The sequence below is a fragment of the Mustelus asterias genome, chromosome 27, assembly GCF_964213995.1.
Source record: "Mustelus asterias chromosome 27, sMusAst1.hap1.1, whole genome shotgun sequence".
Lineage (NCBI taxonomy): Eukaryota > Metazoa > Chordata > Chondrichthyes > Carcharhiniformes > Triakidae > Mustelus > Mustelus asterias.
Window position 1 is genome coordinate 30912952 of NC_135827.1, and position 21780 is coordinate 30934731.

Below are 21780 nucleotides of genomic sequence, written 5' to 3' on the forward strand. Positions count from 1 at the left end.
GGGCAGGTACAGGGGAAATTTTTCAGAGGATGGTGGGCGAGTGGAATCGGCTGCTGTTAGTGGTGGTGGAGGTGGCAAACTCAATAGGATCTTTTAAGAGACTCCTGGATGAGTACATGAGACTTAATAGGATGTCGGGTTATAGGTAGGCCTAGAAGGTAGGGATATGTTCGGCACAACTTGTGGGGCCAAAGGGCCTGTAGTTTTATGTTTCTACATCTGGTCATCGTTTTGTTATGAAATATAGCATAAATCCATGGCCAGGAATGTTTACAAAATACTAATGCTGTTCATTGTGCTCGAGTGGTTGTTAGCTGTGGTATTTATTTAGTTCTGTAGATTGTGACCTGTAAACACCCGAGTTCATTTGTTACATAGTAGTAAAGTGAAAAGTATTGTTTCTTGCACTTGGTTCATAGGGAAGGAGAGTGCAGAATGTAGTGTTACAACCATAGCTAGGGTGTAGAGAAAGATCAACGTAGTCTGATGGCAGCAGGAAAGAAGCTGTTCTTGAGTCAGTTGGTATGTGAGATCAGATGTTTATCTTTTTCCCCAGTGGAAGAGCGTGGGGTCCTTAATTATGCTGGCTGCTTTTCCGAGGCAGCAGGAAGTGTAGACAGTCAATGGATGGGAGGCTGGTTTGAATGATAGACTGGGCTACATTCACAACCCTTTATAGTTTCTTGTGGTCATGGGCAGAGCAGGAGGCATACCAAGCTATGTTTTCTATGGTGCATCTGTAGATGAGTCTCATAGCTGGCATGCCAATTTTCCTTAGTCTTCTGAGAGTGCTCAATGTTACAGGGTGAAATTTTACAAGCCCTATCTATGCCTTTAGCACAGTGATAAATCTGAACTCATTTGCAAGGTGCCATCCTTTTACTTTCTCTGAAGAACCTGGAATGATTGAACTGACCATCAAATAGCATTCTCAATTCCATTTCAAACAGAAGGTTTTTATTACATAGAAATGGGAAAGTCTTGTATTGATAAGATTATGGAATTTTGGTTTGCAATAGTTGAGGCCAGCAGTATATAAACAAATGTACGTTAGCGATGAGTACAGATTTACAATTCCTGGTTATTGCATTGGAATGTAAAGCTAGATTAACTATTTACCTAATTTACTACAGTATAAAATATTCTAACATTTTATACAGGGTGAGTATGTAGCTAATAAATATTTAACAAAAATATCAGCCATTTTCCTCTTCCAAAATTCATTTCTTGGAATATTCCTCTGGTCATCTCTTGTCTTGTTTTCTCTTTTTGCCTTCCTCTAACCTGAACTGATGCCTATAAAATGAAAGAGAAGTCAATTCAAGGAGTTGGATAATGCTTAGCAGAAAAATAGAGACCAATTAAGTACAAGGAAACAAACCGTAAAAGAATGCAAACCTTGATCAGTGATTGGGTTTGATAAGAATGTGTGGGGAAGGAGTTTATAGAAGCAAGATCTCTAACCTGGATTGCCACCTCCTGCCATCATTCCACACTCGGCCAAACGAAGGTAACCAGGAGTCGTCTGTTTCTGACGCGTGGTTGAAATTTGCACCAACTCTATTTGGAGGAAGTTTCTTCAGTTTCTCTTTCTCCTCTAAAATTAAAACAAATCTTGTGATTCATTTAATTGTACACCTAAAATGTAACTACTTTTAGTTCAGTCCAATATACCACCTCACTGAAATTCATCTAATTTACTTGGCCTATTTCGAGCATTGTCTATAATGCGGACATAAGCTGCATATTAATGTATGCTGTAACCAGAAACATTCTTAAACAACATGCTACTTAAGAGCACAGTTATGCTAAAAGGACTGCGGCTCTAAGGGCAATTAGCAACAAATATTGGCCTTGCCAGTGAAGACTATGCTCTGTGATTAATGACAAAAAATTGGAATGGTGCACACATTGGACACCCATTATAAAACTTTGAAACTAACAAAAAAATAGATTGGGGATTCACAATTCAGAGTCACAAGTTGGTGTTTTTGGCCAAAAAAGCAGAGAAGTCCAAGAGGTGATCTTAAGATGTTCAAAGTTTAAGGGTTGTAAGTAGATTGTTTCCTTTGGGCAGCAAGACAAATTTAAGACTAGAAATTAATGGGTAGCTTAAAATGTTTTTAATGGTTACAATATGCCGCATTGTCATAAACAAGATTATTACAGGGACTTTATGGTTGAAATTGGTGCCATATACACCTGGACTGTCCAGTAAATCAGATTGAAATCTTTTGTTACAGCTGCTATTTAATGTGTAATTTAGGTTTGTTGATTTTCATTTGATAAAGTTACAAAAGTGAAATCTTAACCATTAGTTTTCTCATTGGGATCATTCAGTAAATTCAGTTAGTCTCCACAGGGATCATAAAACTTCCTTTAACCCATCTCTTTGACCAATGTTTTTGACCTAAAATTTCCTCATGTGGCTTTGTCAAATTTTGTTTAATACTATACCAGTGAATCATCTTGGGAACACTATATACCATGTGTGCTTATATAAATGTAAATTGTTGTTCTCTGTACAGTAACAATTCCATGACATCTCAATCCATTCTAATCAAGTGGCCATCCAGAATATTAGACACGTACTGTGTTGGATAAACTCCTCGTAAGATGGCCCTATTGGCTTTGGTGTAGTGTCTGGATCTTCCTCATCGATAAGCCAGGGTGGAGTAGCACCTGAGGTCGGATGTAAAGATTAATCAGCTGGAGACAAAGGTACAATCACTAGAGCATGATCTTGTTCAGAATAGGTTTTTCTTTTGGTTTGAAAGGCTGAGAAAAATGAAAATGGCAACACGTAACATGGAAAAGCAGCATCTTTTACTGTACAGAAGAATCTGGTCTAATTTATTTCAGAAAGTTCAAATAGGCTTGCAATTTGAGATTTTGCAGAATAAAGTGAAGATGCAGATTTCCACCAAGATTTACCCCCCTTGATCCTGAAAATTCTTGAGTAAAATGAATTAGTGTTAAATAGAAGAATTTAAATGAAAAATACAGTTCAGCTGGAAGGGTAATTGAGAACATTTATGATATACAGTGCAAAGATCCAGATGATGAGTTATCCTCTTTTTTCTCAATTTGTTGAAGGCCAGGAGAATACTGCTGCTCTTGGATGAGAAACGTGGGAGTACCTTTGGCAAGTAATTCAAAAGGTGAAACCAAAAGAGAAAATGCTGGAAAATCTCAGCAGGTCCGGCAGCATCTAAGGAGAGAAAAGAGTGGATGTTGAGAGTCCAGGTGACCCTTTGACAAAGCTGTCTGAGGGTCATTTGGACTCGAAACGTCAGCTCTTTTCTCTCCTTACAGATGCTGCCAGACCTGCTGAGATTTTCCAGCATTTTCTCGGTTTCAGATTCCAGCATCCACAGTAATTTGCTTTTATTTAGTTCAAAAGGTGACTCGCTATTGCCTTCTCACTGGCAACCAGGAATAGGCACCAGCTTTGCTAGTGACTCCCAGGACATGAGGGAGAAACCAGTTTGATGAAATATAAAAATGGTCTATACATGGGTTGGGTCATATATTTTACACCCATGGCTTCCAGACCCTCAAATGGAGATTAAGGTGAAATTTAGTCACCATATTTTACAGTACAATAAATGTAGGTGGCTAATAATGCATCTCACTGTACATCTGCATGTTAATCAGCAGCATTCACTCGTGATATTCAAGTCACTACACCAGTATAAACTGGTTTATATTCATTTAGTGAAAATTACAAGGAAGATGTTTGTTTACCGATCACAGCATCATCCAAATATATAACACTTACATACTCAGCTTTCCCCAAACCCCACTTCAAAATGAGTCATTACATTACACACTGAAAACCCGCACAAATTGACATCTTCACCTGTGTGAACATTCCTGGCTTCTGGTTTGGATATCTGTAACTGTAGGAAAAGTTAAGACATTAATTGCAAATCCTAGCAGACCAAATCTAAATTTAAAAGTGCACATTTTTTAAAAAAACATGGAATATTCCGGTAAATACAAGGGTCAGCTACATCATGTTTACTTAAAACAGTAGTCATGACACTCCAACAAATATTATGTAGTGTCTTAGCCAATATCAGAATTCCGACATTGCAGGAGGCCCATTGAGTCTGCACTGACAACAATCCCACCCAGGCTCTATCCCGCTCATCCCTTGAACCTATGCATCCTGAGACACTAAGGCGCAATTTAGCATAGCCAATCAACCTAACCCGCATATCTTTGGACTGTGGGAGGAAACCTACGCTGACATGGGGAGAATGTGCAAAATGCAGAGTCACCCAAGCCGAGAATCAAACCCAGGTCCCTGGAGCTGAGGCAGCACTGCTAACCATTGTGCCACCCCAATATCATAGAAACATACAAAACTACAGCACAAAACAGGCCCTTCGGCCCCACAAGTTGTGCGGAACATATCCCTACCTTTTAGACCTACCTATAACCCTCCATCCTATTAAGTCCGATGTACTCATCCAGGAGTCTCTTAAAAGACCCTATTGAGTTTGCCTCCACCACCACTGACAGCAGCCGATTCCACTCGCCCACCACCCTCTGTGAAAAACTTCCCCCTAACATTTCCCCAGCACCTTAAACCTGTGTCCTCTCGTAGCAGCCATTTCCACCCTGGGAAAAAGCCTCAGAGTCCACCCGATCTATGCCTCTCAACATCTTATATACCTCTATTAGGTCTCCTCTCATCCAACGTCTCTCCAAGGAGAAAAGACCGAGCTCCCTCAGCCTATCCTCATAAGGCATGCCACTCAATCCAGGCAACATCCTTGTAAATCGCCTCTGCACCCTTTCAATCTTTTCCACATCCTTCCTGTAATGAGGCGACCAGAACTGAGCACAGTACTCCAAGTGGGGTCTGACGAGGGTCTTACATAGCTGCATCATTATCCCCGGACTCCTAAACTCAATCCCTCGATTGATAAAGGCCAGCACACCATACGCTTTCTTAACCACCTCCTCCACTTGCGGGGCCGATTTTAGAGTCCTATGGACCTGGACCCCAAGGTCTTCTGATCCTCTACAGTACTAAGAGTCTTTCCCTTTATATTGTACTCCTTCATCCCATTTGACCTGCCAAAATGGACCACGACGCATTTATCTGGGTTGAAGTCCATCGGCCACTTCTCCGCCCAGTCTTGCATCCTATCTATGTCCCTCTGTAACTTCTGACATCCCTCCAGACTATCCACAACCCCACCAACCTTCGTGTCGTCGGCAAACTTACCAACCCATCCCTCCACTTCCTCATCCAGGTCATTTATGAAAATGACAAACAGCAAGGGTCCCAGAACAGATCCCTGGGGCACACCACTGGTGACTGAACTCCATTTAGAAAAAGACCCATCTATACACACTCTCTGCCTCCTTTGGGCAAGCCAGTTCTGGATCCACAGGGCAGCAGCCCCTTGGATCCCATGCCCTCTCACTTTTTCTAGAAGCCTTGCATGGGGGACCTTATCGAACGCCTTGCTAAAATCCATATAAACCACATCTACCACTTTCCCTTCGTCAATGTGTTTAGTCACATTTTTGAAGAACTCCACCAGGCTCGTAAGGCACGATCTGCCTTTGACAAAGCCATGCTGAGTATTCTTGAGCATACTAAACCTCTCTAAATGCTCATAAATCTTGTCCCTCAGGATCTTCTCCATCAGCTTACCAACCACTGAGGTTAGACTCACCGGTCGGTAATTTCCTGGGCTATTCCTATTCCCCTTCTTGAAAATAGGAACCACATCCGCAATCCTTCAATCCTCCGGCACCTCTCCCGTCTCCATCGACGACGCAAAGGTCATCGCCAGAGGCTCTGCAATCTCTTCCCTCGTCTCCCACAGTAACCTGGGGTACATCCCATCCGGACCCAGCGACTTATCTATCTTGATGCCATTCAAAGATTCCAGCACAACCTCTTTGTTAAAGTCCACATACTCAATCTTTTCAGTCCACCGCAAGCCCTCAGTACAGCCACCCATGTTCTTCTCCACTGAAAAAAATGGTTAAGTCACCAGATGACCATTGGCTGCTCTCCCCTTTTAGCGGGGGAGAACTGACTGGTGGTGATTTTAACCTGAGAGTCACCCACATCTTCGGCGAGGTGTAAGGCTGAGAAGGCAGGGCCTCCATGAATAACAGCTGGTATGGGAATTGAACCCACATTATCGGTGTCCCTCCACATCACTCACCAGCTGTCCAGGAAACTGAGCTAAGCAACTCCCCAAGATAGTCTATCAAAACCACAACCACTATATAAATCCAACTGTATTGCTCAGATTTAAATCACATTATACATGCATTTATTTGTTAAGTCACAGTTCTTAAAATCTACAAGTCTCTTCTAAAGTGCACTGCTGACATTAAGTTTATTCTCAGAGATCAAACCTGTAGCATTTTCTCCAAAAGCTTTTTAAACATCCAGATAGTTGATATGTGGAGCATATCCAATTTCAGCACAAACAATGTAGGTTGGATTTACACACTGACTTTAGTTTAAAACGACCTTACTGTTGCTGTATGGGTATATTTAGAGTGAGAGTATGATGTTACAACAGGCCAGGTCCAAGTCCTTTCCTGCAAGAAACCGCATTGAAATGCCGCAAGGCTTCAGAAAGTAAGTCTAAGTCTATTTATTAATGTCACAAGTAGGCTTACATTCACACTGCAATGAAGTTACTGTGAAAATCCCCTAGTCGCCACACTCCGGCGCCTGTTCGGGTACGCTGAGGGAGAATTTAGCATGGCCAATGCACCTAACCAGCCCGTCTTTTGGAACGTGGGAGGAAACCGGAGCACCCGGAGGAAACCCACGCAGACACGGGGAGAGCGTGCAGATTCCACACAGACAGTGACCCAAGTCGCGAATGGAACCCGCGTCCCTGGCGCTGTGAGGCAGCAGTGCTAACCACTGTGCCACCCTCAGCAGAAGTAGAAGGAAGTTGGAAGAGCCAGTGCAAATTCTCTCCCCAAAACTGCTGTAAAATCAAGAGTTCACTGCAATACAAAGGATTGGAGGGTCATCAGCATTGCACATCAAACTTTCTTTCCATTTTAATGGATTTTGCTGCAGCATCTAATACTGCACCCAAACACACTGACGCTTCACAGAAGTACCTCATTATATATTCACACATCACCTGGTCACCAACGAAAGTCAAGGTTTCTCCATTTGGCACATCACTTGAAGGATGAAAATGTACTCCACTCGGTCCAGGTTCCGTCTCTTCAGCACTGTAGGTACCAACACCATGAATTGCAGAGAAACAACAGAATAATACGAATAGTTCTTTTTGTAAAGAAAAGCACGTTCTCTCCACCATCCCCTTAAACAAACAAGTACCTGGATGAATTTTCATTGAAATTATGAATCCAAATCACTACTCCGGACCATGGTTGACCATCGCTGGTAGCATGCAACATAACAGGGCTCTGCAGCCCAAGCAACAGCAGGCTGAATACTCTTGGCAATTCTAACAGATATGGTAGGGCATTGGGGAGAGTTATAGAACAAAGAGATCTAGGGGTACACGTTCATAGCTCCTTGAAAGTGGAGTCACAGGTGGACAGAGTGGTGAAGAAGGTATTCGGCATGCTTGGTTTCATCGGTCAGAACATTGAATACAGGAGTTGGAATGTCTTGTTGAAGTTGTACAAGACATTGGTAAGGCCACACTTGGCAATTCTGGTCACCCTATTATAGAAAGGATATTATTAAACTAGAAAGAGTGCAGAAAATATTTACTAGGATGCTACTGGGACTTGATGGTTTGAGTTATAAGGAGAGGCTGGATAGACTGGGACTTTTTTCTTTGGAGCATAGGAGGCCGAGGGGTGATCTTATAGAGGTCTATAAAATAATGAGGGGCACAGATCAGCTAGATAGTCAATATCTTTTCCCAAAGGTAGGGGAGTCTAAAACTAGAGGGCATAGGTTTACGGTGAGAGGGGAGAGATACAAAAGTGTCCAGGAGGGGCAATTTTTCACACAGAGGGTGGTGAGTGTCTGGAATAAGCTGCCAGAGGTAGTAGTAGAGACGGGTACAATTTTGTCTTTTGAAAAGCATTTGGATAGTACATGGGTAAGATGGGTATAGAGGGATATGGGCCAAATGCAGGCAATTGGGATTAACTTAGGGGTTTAAAAAAACATGGTAGCATGGACAAGTTGGGCCGAAGGGCCTGTTTCCATGCTGTAAACCTCTATGACTCTATATAAATACTGGCCAAGAGAGAAAACGCTGGAAAATCTCAGTAGGTCTGACAGCATCTGTAAGGAGAGAAAAGAGCTGACGTTTCGAGTCCAGGCGACCCTTGGTCACTTTGAGAAAGGGTCATCTGGACTCTAAACGTCAGCTCTTTTCTCTCCTTACGGATGCTGCCAGACCTACTGAGATTTTCCAGCCTTTTCTCTTTTGGTTTCAGATTTCAGCAGTAATTTGCTTTTATAAATACTGTGTACCTATATCCTCACTCTACCAGACACATTCAACATTAAAATTGAAAACTTAAAGGCAAATCAACATTTTTACTTTCACTCCTCCTCCTCAACCCTTTGGGATTCATGGAGTTACCCACACGTTCACAATGCGTCTTCCTGTCAGCAGCTCTACGCTAGAATAAGAAAAGCATCCAAGCAACTGCTGGTGTCAGAAACATCCCCCTTTCCAGCACAGTTACATCTCCCTCTGCGACAGGTTTTATTTGCACCGACAATGGCAAATTGTCTTTGTACCAATAACTCCCAAGTAGGGAGGGAGGTTTGACATGGTCAGGAAGAAACGAGGTGAGAAACTGGGTCTTGACCACAGGGGATGGGAGTCAGGATCATTCTGGTGGTTAATTTGGGATAGGCAATGGCAGAGGTGAGGAGCAGAGGCACAGCAGTCCTCGGAGTTGCTGAATGGGGTGTGGCTGTTGGTTGGCCAGAATAACACAGCAAGTGTATTTTACATTAATTCCTTTCAATTGTGCCCACGTGCATCATGGTTGAGTATTTAATAACACCAAGAAATAGCAGAAGTTGTGTCTGCTGAATAACTGGTGCTCAGGGATAGCTCTAGTTGTGTACCACTCTCCCCTGTTTTAACAGTTCTACCATTCCTGGGGAGAAACAATTTCAGCCATTAAGTAAAACATGAAGGGAATCTATGGAAAAGTGGGTTACCAATGTCTCTGCCTTTCCCGAGACTGGCCCTTTTGACTGGATTGTCAGTGACTCTATTTGTTTAAAATAAAACCCTATCTAAAATAAAATAAAACCCTATCTGTGGAATTCCCTGCCCAGTGAAGCAGTTGAGGCTACCTCATTGAATGTTTTTAAGGCAAGGATAGATACATTTTTGAACAGTAAAGGAATTAAGGGTTATGGTGAGCGGGCGGGTAAGTGGAGCTGAGTCCACAAAAAGATCAGCCATGATCTTATTGAATGGCGGAGCAGGCTCGAGGGGCCAGATGGCCTACTCCTGCTCCTAGTTTTTGTGTGAACACAAACAAAATAAATCACATCCAATGAGGTTGGGGGTTAACGCTGGATCAAAATGCATTACATTTTTCTGCTGTGGGCAAGACATACGAGTCATTTTTCTCCCCAGCATTACACCACCTGATATCAACTGCGAATAATGGGGGAGGGGGAAGGAAGAAACTTCAAGGATAATTCCAAAATTTGGAGGGAGGGAAGGGGGAAAAAAATTCACAATAGAAATAAATATGGCAGCAGGAGGATGGGAGAATGGAAGAATGGGAGAAAGCTCATGCTACCAAATAAACCTGTTGGACTTTAGCCTGGTGTTGTGAGATTACTTACTGTGCCTACCCCAGTCCATCGCCGGCAACTCCACATTACAGTGCGGAAGGAGGCCATTCAACCCATCAAGTCTGCACTGATCACAATCCCACCCAAGCCCTATCCCCGTAACCTCATATTTACCCTTGCTAGTCCCCCTGACACTAAGGGGCAATTTAGCATAACCAATCAACCTAACCTGCACATCTTTGGAGTGTGGGAGGAAACCGGAGCACCCGGAGGAAACACACGCAGACACGGGAAGAACCTGCGAATTCTACGCCCGAGGACGAAATTGAACCCGGGTCCCTGGCGCTGTGAGGCAACAGTGCTAACCACTGTGCCACCGTGCAGTCCATAACTAGAACACATCTAGCTTCTGGCTTCACAACTGTACACACCAGTGGGACAGAGAAGTACACGCAACCTACATGTGTGCTGCTACGTGCCGACTTTCCAACATGGAGTAGCACCATGGGGGTTGATAACTTTCAATATCGGCCTTTTTAAGACTCACCCCAACAAGATGATGTTCAGGTAACTGTGACATATCATAGAGCACAGGTAGCACTTGCAAATACTAAGGAGCATGTTCTCCAGGAACTAGATATGGGGATATTCTGGAATGTTGGACGAACTGTTGGAATTACAGCAATGCCTCTCGATTTACACAATTCTTCCTGGAGTATGATTCCATCAGAGCCAGCCGCCTTTCAGTATCACGTCAACCAATACCTGGTCCAGCTTCATGTGCGAGCTTCGTTCAAGGAACGTTCAAGTGTGGATCAGAAGTGCCTGATCCTACCCTCACACAACATTCACATCTATGCAATTTCCAATACAGATTAAAGGTGTCACAAGGATGGACTGCTGTGACAATGATAATATTTAATCATTTCAGCAAAATAAAAACACTTTTCTCTTACCTCTCGTCGTGGTCGACTGCAAACACTGGGAATCCATCAACAGAATTCTGCTCTGCCTGTGGCTGGTTTTCATTCAGGAAAAATCAACACTTTTTTTTCTTAAAGTTTAAAATACAGCATCAGCAGTAACTATTGCAACAGAAATAAATAAGCAGCCAATGGTCATCTGTAAAAGGCATTGTAGCAAAGCTGTGCAGGTGCCAGATGTTCAACTCCAAGGGTCTTGGTGAATAGGATATAATCCAGAAGTCATTCTACTTGGCTTTACAAGTGCTCCCCTCTGCGATATTTGGGTAACAGACTTCCAGCTATAAACTCTCACCCTCTTCACCTACATTGGTAAGATCTCAGGGCTGGGTACAGAAGTCACATTGTTCTAATGCTGTTTGAAGCATTGTTAATGCTTTCCTCACTTAAGCAACACGAATGCAGAGGGTGTCCTCCACTTTATAATGGGCTACTGCAGACAGAGGCAGCCTCACCTGGCTTGAACCAGATTGGCCACATGGAATGCCCAAAATACAAATCCACAACCCCATCCCCCTAACCCTGAGAGGATGGGCTGTGAGGAAACCATGAGAAATAGTTAAAGTTTATTAGTCACAAGTAAGGCTTATACTGCAATGAAGTTACTGTGAAAATCCCCTAGTCGCCACACTCTGGCGCCTGTTCGGGTACACGGAGGGAGAATTTAGCATGGCCAATGCACCCTAACCAGCACATCTTTCAGACTGTGGGAGGAAACCGGAGCACCCGGAGGAAACCCACCCAGACACAGGGAGAACATGCAGACTCCGCACAGACAGTGACCCAAGCCGGGAATCGAACCCGGATCCCTGGTGCTGTGAGGCAGCAGCGCTAACCACCGTGCCGCCCTCATGGGCTGTAGACAGAGGCAACCTCGCGTGGCTTGAACCAGATGACAACATGAAATGCCCGAAATCCACAACCCCATTCCCCCTAACCCTGAGAGGATGGGCTGTGAGGAACAGTGAGAAATAGCAAAGGAAATACACTAAAAGGAAATCAAATGTTTCAACTTCCAAACATACCCCTTCCCTGGTCGCATATTAAAAAAAGGAGACTAGCATTAAATTTGCTAGTCTAGCAAATATTTAAATGAATAGAATAATACATTATAACCAAGTAAATAACGTTTGCTTTGTGGAACTACTGTATTGCAACGGATTATTTACTATGCCCATTTTCTTTATAACATCTAAAACAAAGAATTGGTTTTCTATTATTCTCAACAGGGAAAGAGAAAAAAAAATGCAGCGATTGGAGAGTCTGTACATACAGTCAGGTATCCTTTATCCAAAATCTTCGGGGTCAATTGCATTTCAGATCATTTTGTTTTTGGGTGCAACATATAAATTTACATTACAATAGCTGAAACCTAGGCTAGCTATTGTCGAAAGTAAATCAAACGACTGGAAAAGTGAGATACATTATTGAATAAGCAGCAGGGTACCTACAGGGCGGCATGGTACCTGTAATAGGTTTCTTTTTAACATATTCATCACAAAAATCACAAGGTAAACAGTGCAGACAGACAAACTAGACTTCCTACGCTAGAGGTCGATACATTTTTGGATGTGTTCAGTTTTTGGATTTACGGATAAAAGGATACTCAACTTGTATTAAAATTTAATTCATAGATTAAGAACATCCTCACTTCCTCTTCCTTTATGGCACAGAATCATTTCTGGGTACAATCAGACAAAGATGTTCAACTCTCTTAAAATGCACAGATAGAAAACTCAAAACATGCCCAACCTGACTAAGTTTAAGTTTATTTATTCATCTCACAAGTCGGCTTGCATTAACACTGCAATGAAGTTACTGTGAAAATCCCCTAGTCGCCACATTCCGGCGCCTGTTCGGGTACACCGAGGGAGAATTTAGCATGGCCAATGCACCTAACCAGCAGGTCTTTCGATCTGTGGGAGGAAACTGGAATGCCCGGAGGAAACCCATGCAGACACGGGGAGAACTCCACACAGACAGCGACCCAAGCCAGGAATCGAACCTGGGTCCCTGGCGCTGTGTTAACCAGTGTGTCACCATGCCACTCACAGTTTAAGAGCAAGTTTCGCATTGTAATTAAGGATATTGCATTCATAATCAGTTCTTCTAGTTTTTACTCAGCATCACCTTTATTGCCCCAAAAACATTAAATCTCACCAGCGGCACCCACATTTTGCCTTTGAACATATAGCTGATGTCTGGGACTAACTAGTTTGGAGGAAAGCATTTATTTCTCTTTAGAGGTTTTTTAAAAACTTTGATTGTGGGGGGTGATCATTTCTGGGGTTGAACCACAGGGTGAGGCCATTCAGCCCATTGAATTGAAGCCATCACTTGAATCCCATTTTTCTGCAAACTTTTACAGAATGGAGAAAAATGAGTTGTGACGATATCCTCCACTCAACACAGGAGAAGCAAAAGGTACAAATCAGATGAAGAGTATGATCAGAAGGAGGGAATGTTCATACATTAGCAGAACCACACTCAGGGACATTACTGTAAATAACTGTTCTACATTTTAAAATAACTCCACTCTGTGAATTAAAGCAATTGCTTTAGATGGGAGAATTCTTGGTTTATTCGTATGAATAAAGTGAAAAACACAACATTCCTTTCCTTTCCTCTCTGTAGGCTCCAGTTCTGGCTGGGGGTGTCCGAGGGGTGGTGGGGATATAGGGTCGTTGCTACCCCATCGAGGTAGCCAAGTTCTGCAAGTCTTGACAGGCAATGTTGGCAAATTAACTGAAGTCAAGTGAAGGCCAATCCTAGCTTTGCACAATATCTGCACAGACACTTTTGGGATGACAGGGGAAGCATCAGAGTGGAAAGGGAATGAATTCTGGATTGCAATTGACGTAAAGAATCCTAGTTTTCGGACTTTCCATTCCAACATCCGTTCACTCAAGGCCAACTGTAGCCACCCACATGTTGCTCTCACTGAGATCAGCTAAAGCAGATCAGGAACCCAAAAATCTGGGACCTTCTTGTGGCCTCATGTACTGCCTTAACCAGCACTTTAAGGAAACCTCATTTAAATCTTTCAGAATCATTGTGCAATACATAGACCAGTTGGTGTAAAGTACAACAGTTGCCATGGATACTGTTCAGGCTCATCCAGGTAAAACCAACCTCAAAGGCAGCCTGCACCACCTCCTGTCTTTTCCGTTCCACTTCTCGAATATATTCCGCTTCCTACAGAGAATTGACCAAATGAAAATTTAAAATAATCACTCATAACTGGAGTGAAAAATTAGAGAGAAACAACAGTATCCATTAAACAAGAGTGAGGGAAAACATAAGCCTGCCTTTAGACAGAGTCAATATATTCATAGAATGGTAGAATCCTTACAGTGCAGGAGGCCGCCATTCAGCCCATCGAGCCTGCACTGACCACAATCCCATCTAGGCCCTATCCCTGAAGCACCATGTATTTACCCTGCTAATCCCCCTGACACTAAGGGTCAGTTTAGCGTGGCCAATCAACCTAACCCGCACATCTTTAAACTGTGGGAGGAAACCCATGCAGACATGGGGAGAACGTGCAAACTCCACACAAACCCGAGGCTGGAATTGAACCCGGATCTCTGGCGCTATGAGGTGGCAGTGCTAACCACTGTGCCTCCCATTATTGGCAACAAGTACACGACAGTATCTGAATGCACCTACAAGCATTAAAAAAGATGAATAGGTTAGCTCCTTTGTTAAAATAGCAAACAAAAGAATTCCTGCTGAAATTGTTAACAATGACACTACTGTTTTAATGAGATATCAACCAGTGTCTTTGTCATTCATGGATACTAAGCCTCTTTGAAGCAATAACCAAGACAGTCCCTTGCAAAACCTCAGCACCAGGAGGGAACAACAGCTGTTTTCTGATCAGAAGTATTCCCATATAGATACACATATGGATTAACACAAACATTGCAAAAAAAAATTCAGAGAATTTTATTGCAATCTTGTTAAACATCACTGGTTGTAAGATATACCTTTATATTCTCAGTGGCCACTTTGGTTTTGAGTAACACGATTAGATTTTCTTGGTTAAAAACTGAACATGCTCCATAATCTAATTATTTAAATGGTTGAGAAAGAGAGGCTTTGTTAGAGATTAACAACCTTCTTTTACACAACAAACTAACTTTTATTCCGCCCAAATTCTCTCCCATTTTGCTCTCCAATGCTCCCCCAGCCGTACACCTCCTGTAGCCAAGTGTGGGGGGGCACAGTGGCACAGCAGTTAGCACTGCTGCCTCACAGCGCCAGAGACCCAGGTTCAATTCTGGCCCCAGGTCACTGTCTGTGTGGAGTATGCACATTCTCCCCGTGTCTGCGTGGGTTTCCTCCGGGTCCTCCGGTCTCCTCCCACAGTTCAAAGATGTGCGGATTAGGTTTATTGGCTAATGCTAAATTGGCCCTCAGGTTACGGGGGATAGGGCCTGGGTGGGATTGTTGTCAGCGCAGGCTTGATGGGCTGAATGGCCTCCTTCTGCCCTGTAGCGATTCTATGATTCTGTGAAGTGCGGACAGCCAATCTGCTTCTAAACAGTAAAACATTCAGGTGAATAGACGATACACGGACAAGCCCAGTGATGTTTCCACCAATCCTTGCAGACTGCATTTTGGAGCGGCCTTTAGTCTCCAGTCAGCAGCACTCCAGACTGTACAACAACATAGCTGAGTCACAGGAAAAGTGAAAGATGTGCATGTTTCACACCACCTTTCACAGCCTCAGGACATCCCAAAGTAGCTTTTCAGCCAGTGAAGTAATTTTGAAGTGTCATCACGGTTCTAATGTAGAAAATGCAGCAGCCAATTTGCAAGCTCCCACAGAGCGACAGAATAACCAAATCTTTTATTTGTGGCTTTGAGGGGAGGGGAGGCGGGGGGGGGGAGAGAGAGAGAGAGAGAGAGAGAGAGAACGCCTCTGCTCTTCATTGAAATGACTCCATTTCTTTGAAATAGTGCCATGGAATCCTTTACGTCCATCTGAGTGGGGGGGCAGAGTGTGTCCTTGGTTTAACGCCTCAACTGAAAGACAGCACCCCTGACAAAGCAGTGCACTCTCAGTACTGCAATTTTGAGTGTCAGGGTAGAATTTGTGCTGAGGTCCCTCGAATAGGATGTGAACTCACAACCCACTGACTCAGGCGAGAACGCTACCCACAGCTGACACCTTAATAATAACACTGCATAGAACCTCATTCATTTACACCAAGTTAACCTACACACCTGTTTAATATATTCATCCTCCTTCTCTTCATAGTTTTCCACTGCCTTCGCGACAGCTGCTTTGAACCTTAAGGAAATAAGACAGTGGAAAGAGAATTCTGAAAAACTGGAAAAATAAATCCTAGTTTTTAATCATTTTAAAGTACATTTTTCGTCTCAGAATTGGGGACTTGCCTATTGGAGACCAATTAAGGAAGCAGGTTGGGCCCCATAAACTCTGTAAAAAGCGTACATATCACCCTGCGTAAAGAACATCGAATGGGGAAAAACAAAGGAAATGGTTGCCAGCTCACTGAGGCAGTGTAGGTTTGCAGCAGACCTTCAGTAGAGAGCTGGACGAAGTTCGGGCTGAAGCCAATATCACTGCCTAGAGGAGGTTCTCGTTACCTCACATTCACTGTAGTTTCATGGGACTTATTTTACCCCTCCCATCCATTGACTCCGTCTACACTTCCCGCTGCATCGGAAAAACAGCCGGCATAATCAAGGACCCCACACACTCCAGACATACTACCACCACCTTCCGTTGGGAAAATGATACAAAAATCTGGGATCACATACCAACCTACTCAAGAAAAGCTTCTTCCATTCTGCCATCAGACCTTTGAAAGGACCTACATTATATTAAGCTGATCTTTCTCTACACCCTAGCAATGACTTTTAACACTATATATTCTGCACCTTCTCCTTTCCCTCTCCCCATGTACTCTATGAATGGTATGTTTTGTCTGTATAGTGTGCAAGAAACATACTTTTCACTGTATCCCAATGTATGCAACAATAATAAAATCAAAACAAATTAAATCCTTGTTGGGGGCACTTAGCAGAATTTTCTAGTATTCCTTTTATCTCCCATTTTATTAAAAATATATATTTTTTGTCCCTTTAAGGGATTGTCAGAATTGACGGTGCATAGGAATCACTGAAGGTTGGGATGCTTGGCTGTAACATGACTGGGATAGACCGGATTGACCAGCAAGTCATTTTCTCCCTGTCATAGGGGCGGCACGGTGGCACAGAGGTTAGCACTGCTGCTTCACAGCACCAGGGACCCGGATCACTACCTGTGTGGAGTTTGCACGTTCTCCATGCGTTTGCGTGGGTTTCCTCCGGGTGAATCATAGAATCCCTACAGGACAGAAAGAGGCCATTCGGCCCATCGAGTCTGCACCAACCACAATCCCACCCAGGCCCTACCCCCATATCCCTACATATTTTACCCACTAATCCCTCTAACCTACACATCTCAGGACACTAAGGGGCAATTTTAGCATGGCCAATCAACCTAATCCGCACATCTTTGGACTGTGGGAGGAAACCGGCGCACCCGGAGGAAACCCACGCAGACACGAGGAGAATGTGTAAACTCCACACAGACAGTGACCCAAGCCGGGAATCGAACCCAGGTCCATGAAGCTGTGAAGCAGCAGTGCTAACCACTGTGCTACCGTACCATCCCTATGACCGGGTGCTCCGGTTTCCTCCCACAGTCCGAAAGACGTGCTGGTTAGGTTCATTGGCCGTGCTAAATTCTCCCTCAATGTACCCGAACAGACGCCAGAGTGTGGCGACTAGGGGATTTTCACAGTAACTTCATTGCAGTGTGACTAATAAATAAACTTGAACTTTATTTTCACACGCTCTTTGTGGAAACTTGCTGAGCATGAGTGCAGGACTATATTTCAAAATGGGTTCCCAATTCCCTGTTATTTTTAAAATAAACTCTGGAGTTTTGAAGAGTGAAAGGTGACTTCATTGAAACGTAAAAGATTCTGAGTGGGAGCTTGAGAAGGTACATACGGAGAGGTTGTTCCCCCTGGCTGAAGACCCTAGAATGAGGGAGCAGAGTCTCTGGATAAGCGGCTGGATATTTAGGACAGAGGACAATGGCCTAGTGGTATTATAGAACATTACAGCGCAGTACAGGCCCTTCGGCCCTCGATGTTGCGCCGACCAGTGGTACCAATCTATCACTAATCCAGAAACTCAGCTAATGTTCTGGGGACCCAGGTTCGAATCCTGCCACGGCAGCTGGTGGAACTTGAATTCAATTTTTCAAAAAATTCTGGAATTAAGAATCTACTGATGGCCATGAAACCATTGTCGATTGTTGAAAAAAAACCCATCTGGTTCACTAATGTTCTTTAAGGAAGGAAATCCGCTGTCCTTATGTGGTCTGGCCTACTCGTGACTCCAGAGTCACAGCAACATGGTTGACTCTCAACTGCCCTCGGACAAGTAGGGATGGGCAATAAATACTGGCCAGCCAATAACACTCATGTCCCATGAACGAATTTTTAAAAAAAGGAGAACTTTCTTCACTCAAGATGCTCAACTATTGAGCATCTTAAAGGCCGAGATTGATCAGATGTTTGGAATCTTAAGGGGTTAAGGAAAGCAGACAGGAAAGTGGAGTTGAGGTTGAAGATGATTGTATTGAATGGCCTTTCCTCTCGTTTCTACAGTTGCGCAAGATCAATTTTAGATAATAAAAATATTGATTGCCGAGTCGAAATCCACCACTTACTTCTCATAAGCATCGCCAGACAGCAGAAACTTGTCTTTCAATTTAATATCTGCTTTGTTTTCCCACCAGAATGTGTTGGTTTGCTTCAAGTGTTCTGGGCTACACAAGAAAGTCAAAAGGTTAGCGTTTAAAAGGACAATCACAGCAGCTGAGATACAAGTCAGATCGATGAGTGCAGCATTGGTTGTCAGTAGCAACCACTGAATTTGTCCTTCGCTACAGCAGGAAATTCTTTATTCTACAATGGAATGAGGTGGGAGAAGAGATGATTCAGTACCTTACAAAGTGTTCCAGCAGTCCTCCATACAGCACAGCCAGGCTCTCATTGGTGATGTGTTTCTTCACCTCTCTCTTGCAGCAGTAACACCAGAAGTTCTGCTCGTGCTCTGTGAAGTCATATCTCTCCACTTTCACTTCTTTAAGGAACTTCTGAGCATCCTCTACCTGGGGGATTAACAGCCACCACTTTCAGAGGAAACTTCGCTGCTTTGGTGAACCTTCTCTAGATTATGCTCAAGCAAATTCACATTTTACAAAAAAGAGATGGAACCTTTTGAAAGCCCGTTAAATAATGGGACGGCACGGTGGCACAGTGATTAGCACTGCTGCTTCACAGCCCCAGGAACCCGGGTTCCATTCCCGGCTCGGGTCAGTGTGGGGAATTTGCACGTTCTCCCCATGTCTGCGTGGGTTTCCTCCGGGTGCTCCGGTTTCCTCCCACATTTTGAAAGACATGCTGGTTAGGTGCATTGACCCGAACAGGCGCCGGTGTGTGGCGACTAGGGGAATTTCACAGTAACTTCATTGCAGTGTTAATGTAAGCCTTACTTGTGACTAATAAATAAACTTTAACTTTTAACTTTAAATATCTTCCTGCCAGGTTCTTGATTTAAGTGCAATTCTGTTTGTTGAAAACTTGCAAGACAAGTATCCCTCCCTTTGTCCCACTAAACATCACTTACACTTTCACAAACGGATGATAATGGAAGAGTAAGAGACGATTTAATCAAACAATCCCGATAGTGCAGAAGAGGCCATTTGGCCCATCGAGTTTGCACCGACTCTCTGGTCGAGCATCTCATACAAGCCCTTTCCCCCACCCTATCCCTATAACCCCACATATTTACCATTGCTAATCCATCTAACCTACACATCTTGGGACATTAAGGGGCTATTTAGCACGGCTAATCCACCTAACCTGCACACTTTTGGATTTTGGGAGGAAACCCACACACGCAGACATGGGGAGAACGTGCAAACCCCAGACAGTCACCTGAGGCCAGAATTCAACCTGGGTCCCTGGAGCTGAGAGGCAGCAGTGCTAACAACTGTGCCACCCCAAAGGGTTTAAGATGTTTAAACATATTTGCTAGGGTAGATACAGAGAAACGATTTCCAAACAAATATAACTTGGCAGTTCAGTGAACGCTGTCATTCACACAAAGGTTGTGGAAATCTGAAACTTTCCCATCTCCCAAGGTGTTGGGGTGTGCATGTGTGGGTGGGTGTGGGGGGGGAAGAGAGAAGAGAAGAGGTGGGGGAGGATCAATTGAAAATGTCAACAGTACAGATGGAAAAGATTTTGTTAGGCACAGTTACTAAACCAAGGCAGTAAAATGGAGTCTTATCCACAATCACATTGAATACAGAATAGCTTACACTTCATCTTATCCCTGGGCATACTAACAGCATTGAAGAGTTCAGGATGGGACTTCATGATCATGACTATCACAAACTTGATTTGTAGTGTTTATTCTCATTGAGAGCGTGGCACGAGATGGAGAGCATGGGTAGGAAACCCATGAAATCATTTTGGATCACAACAGTAAGAGGGTGAACAGTTAAAACAATTCATTGTTCACCCAACGGCCTGTTATCCTACATTACTTCACACACCAGCTCACATTTCTGTTGCCACAGATGAGGCTTAACCTTAAAAATGGACTTTTCACAACACACACAATAGAATATTCGGAGCAAACCCAAATTATAATGAAGTGTTATCCTCTATTAGTTAATAATAGATTTGGTTGACCTACATTCTTGTAGGCACAATGCTGAGTAATGACTTTGCAACTGGCTACACATTGATTAAGGTACATTAAGAGCTTTCAGGAATGTTAATTTGCTTGTGTAAACAAAAAAATCAAATAACCCAAATTACAATTTTAAAACAAAACAATGCAGAAGGTGGTTTTAAACATAATTTTAATTTAAATGGCTGAAAATCCAATTTAAGAATTTCAAATTGACAAGACTAAACAACAGGGAAAAAAATACAGCTACTGGGTACAGAGGCAAACTATTGCCCTCAACGCAAGTGAAATGTGCAGTTATGCCTCACAGATCGCACTGCTGCAAAGGCGTCGCGGTCACTTCTTCCTGCAAACACTAGCATTATATTTATCAATTATGATCGGAACATAAAGTGGCAGAGTTGATTATATCCTGAAGGGCGGCACAGTGGTTAGCACTGCTGCCTCACAGCACTAGGGACCCAGGTTCGATTCCCGGCTTGGGTCACTGTCTGTGTGGAATTTCTCCTGTGGGTTTCCTCCAGGTGCTCCGGTTTCCTCCCACAGTCCAAAGATGTGCGGGTTAGGTGGATTGGCCATGTTAAATTGCCCCTTAGTGTCAGAGGGACTGGCTAGGGTAAATGCATGGGGTTATGGGGGATGGGGCCTGGATGGGATTGCGGTCAGTGCAGACACGATGAGGACTCCTTCTGCACTGTAGGGATTCTATGTTAGCAGTGAATGGTTGAGCCAGACTGCAATACTATAGTTTATGATATGCCACCAATAAGTATTGGTTTTAGGTTCTACCGTTGGATGATGTCACTGGGCAGAGTTTTTAATTATATTTTAGTCATGGGTGGCTGACGATGCCCGTGTTTATCACCCTTTCGTGGGGTGAGCCATCTTCTTGATATGCTGCAATCTGTGTGGTGTAAGTGGTGTGGTGTTAAAACAGTCACGGCCCACAGACATCAGTCACACAGCAATTGGGAGCAGTACTTTTTTTTCAAAAACATGATGAGAACACAGCAGCATTTGTTACATAATGATGAAAAAGTGAAACACCGTGTGCCTTTCTGTATCTGATTTCAACTGTCAACGCAAGAGAGCTCAAAATTTTCAAGGCACGGCCACCAATGATCTTTTAGTGGTATTGATGAGAGTGGCAGCAGGGTGGCGCAGTAGTTAGCACTGCTGCCTCACAGCTCCATAGACCCGGGTTCAATTCCGGCCTCGGGTCACTGTCTGTGTGGA

The 21780-nt window shown here is 43.5% G+C and overlaps 2 protein-coding genes across 2 annotated transcripts in view; one reads left to right on the forward strand and one right to left on the reverse strand.

Annotated features, from left to right (window-relative positions):
* Positions 1–924: 924 nt before the first annotated feature.
* On the reverse strand, positions 925–20231 carry cenatac (centrosomal AT-AC splicing factor). The gene is made up of 11 exons (XM_078199148.1): positions 20196–20231; positions 18786–18952; positions 18509–18607; positions 15982–16048; positions 13882–13944; positions 10723–10784; positions 7149–7242; positions 3863–3902; positions 2593–2682; positions 1465–1597; positions 925–1296 (listed from the first exon to the last, which is right to left on the reverse strand). The coding sequence occupies exons 1-11, from the start codon at positions 20229–20231 to the stop codon at positions 1245–1247; spliced, it is 903 nt and encodes a 300-aa protein (XP_078055274.1). The 3' UTR covers positions 925–1244.
* A 54-nt stretch (positions 20232–20285) lies between these two features.
* Positions 20286–21780, forward strand: part of LOC144479997 (E3 ubiquitin-protein ligase DZIP3-like) — a 57828-nt gene continuing 56333 nt past the window's right edge. The window contains exon 1 of the mRNA XM_078199149.1: positions 20286–20298. Coding sequence (XP_078055275.1) covers positions 20286–20298 — 13 coding nt within the window. The remainder of the gene's footprint in view (positions 20299–21780) is intronic.

What these genes read in the sequence shown, in the direction of transcription:
- cenatac (XM_078199148.1), bottom strand. Translation starts at nt 20,231, where the DNA reads ATGATCATGAAGTCCCATCCTGAACTCTTCAATGCT. An exon ending in TGGTGCAGGCTGCCTTTGAG is followed by an intron (nt 10,785 to 13,881) that starts GTTGGTTTTACC and finishes AATGAAAACCAG; the next exon opens with CCACAGGCAGAGCAGAATTC. An exon ending in GCAGTCGACCACGACGAGAG is followed by an intron (nt 7,243 to 10,722) that starts GTAAGAGAAAAG and finishes TGGTACCTACAG; the next exon opens with TGCTGAAGAGACGGAACCTG.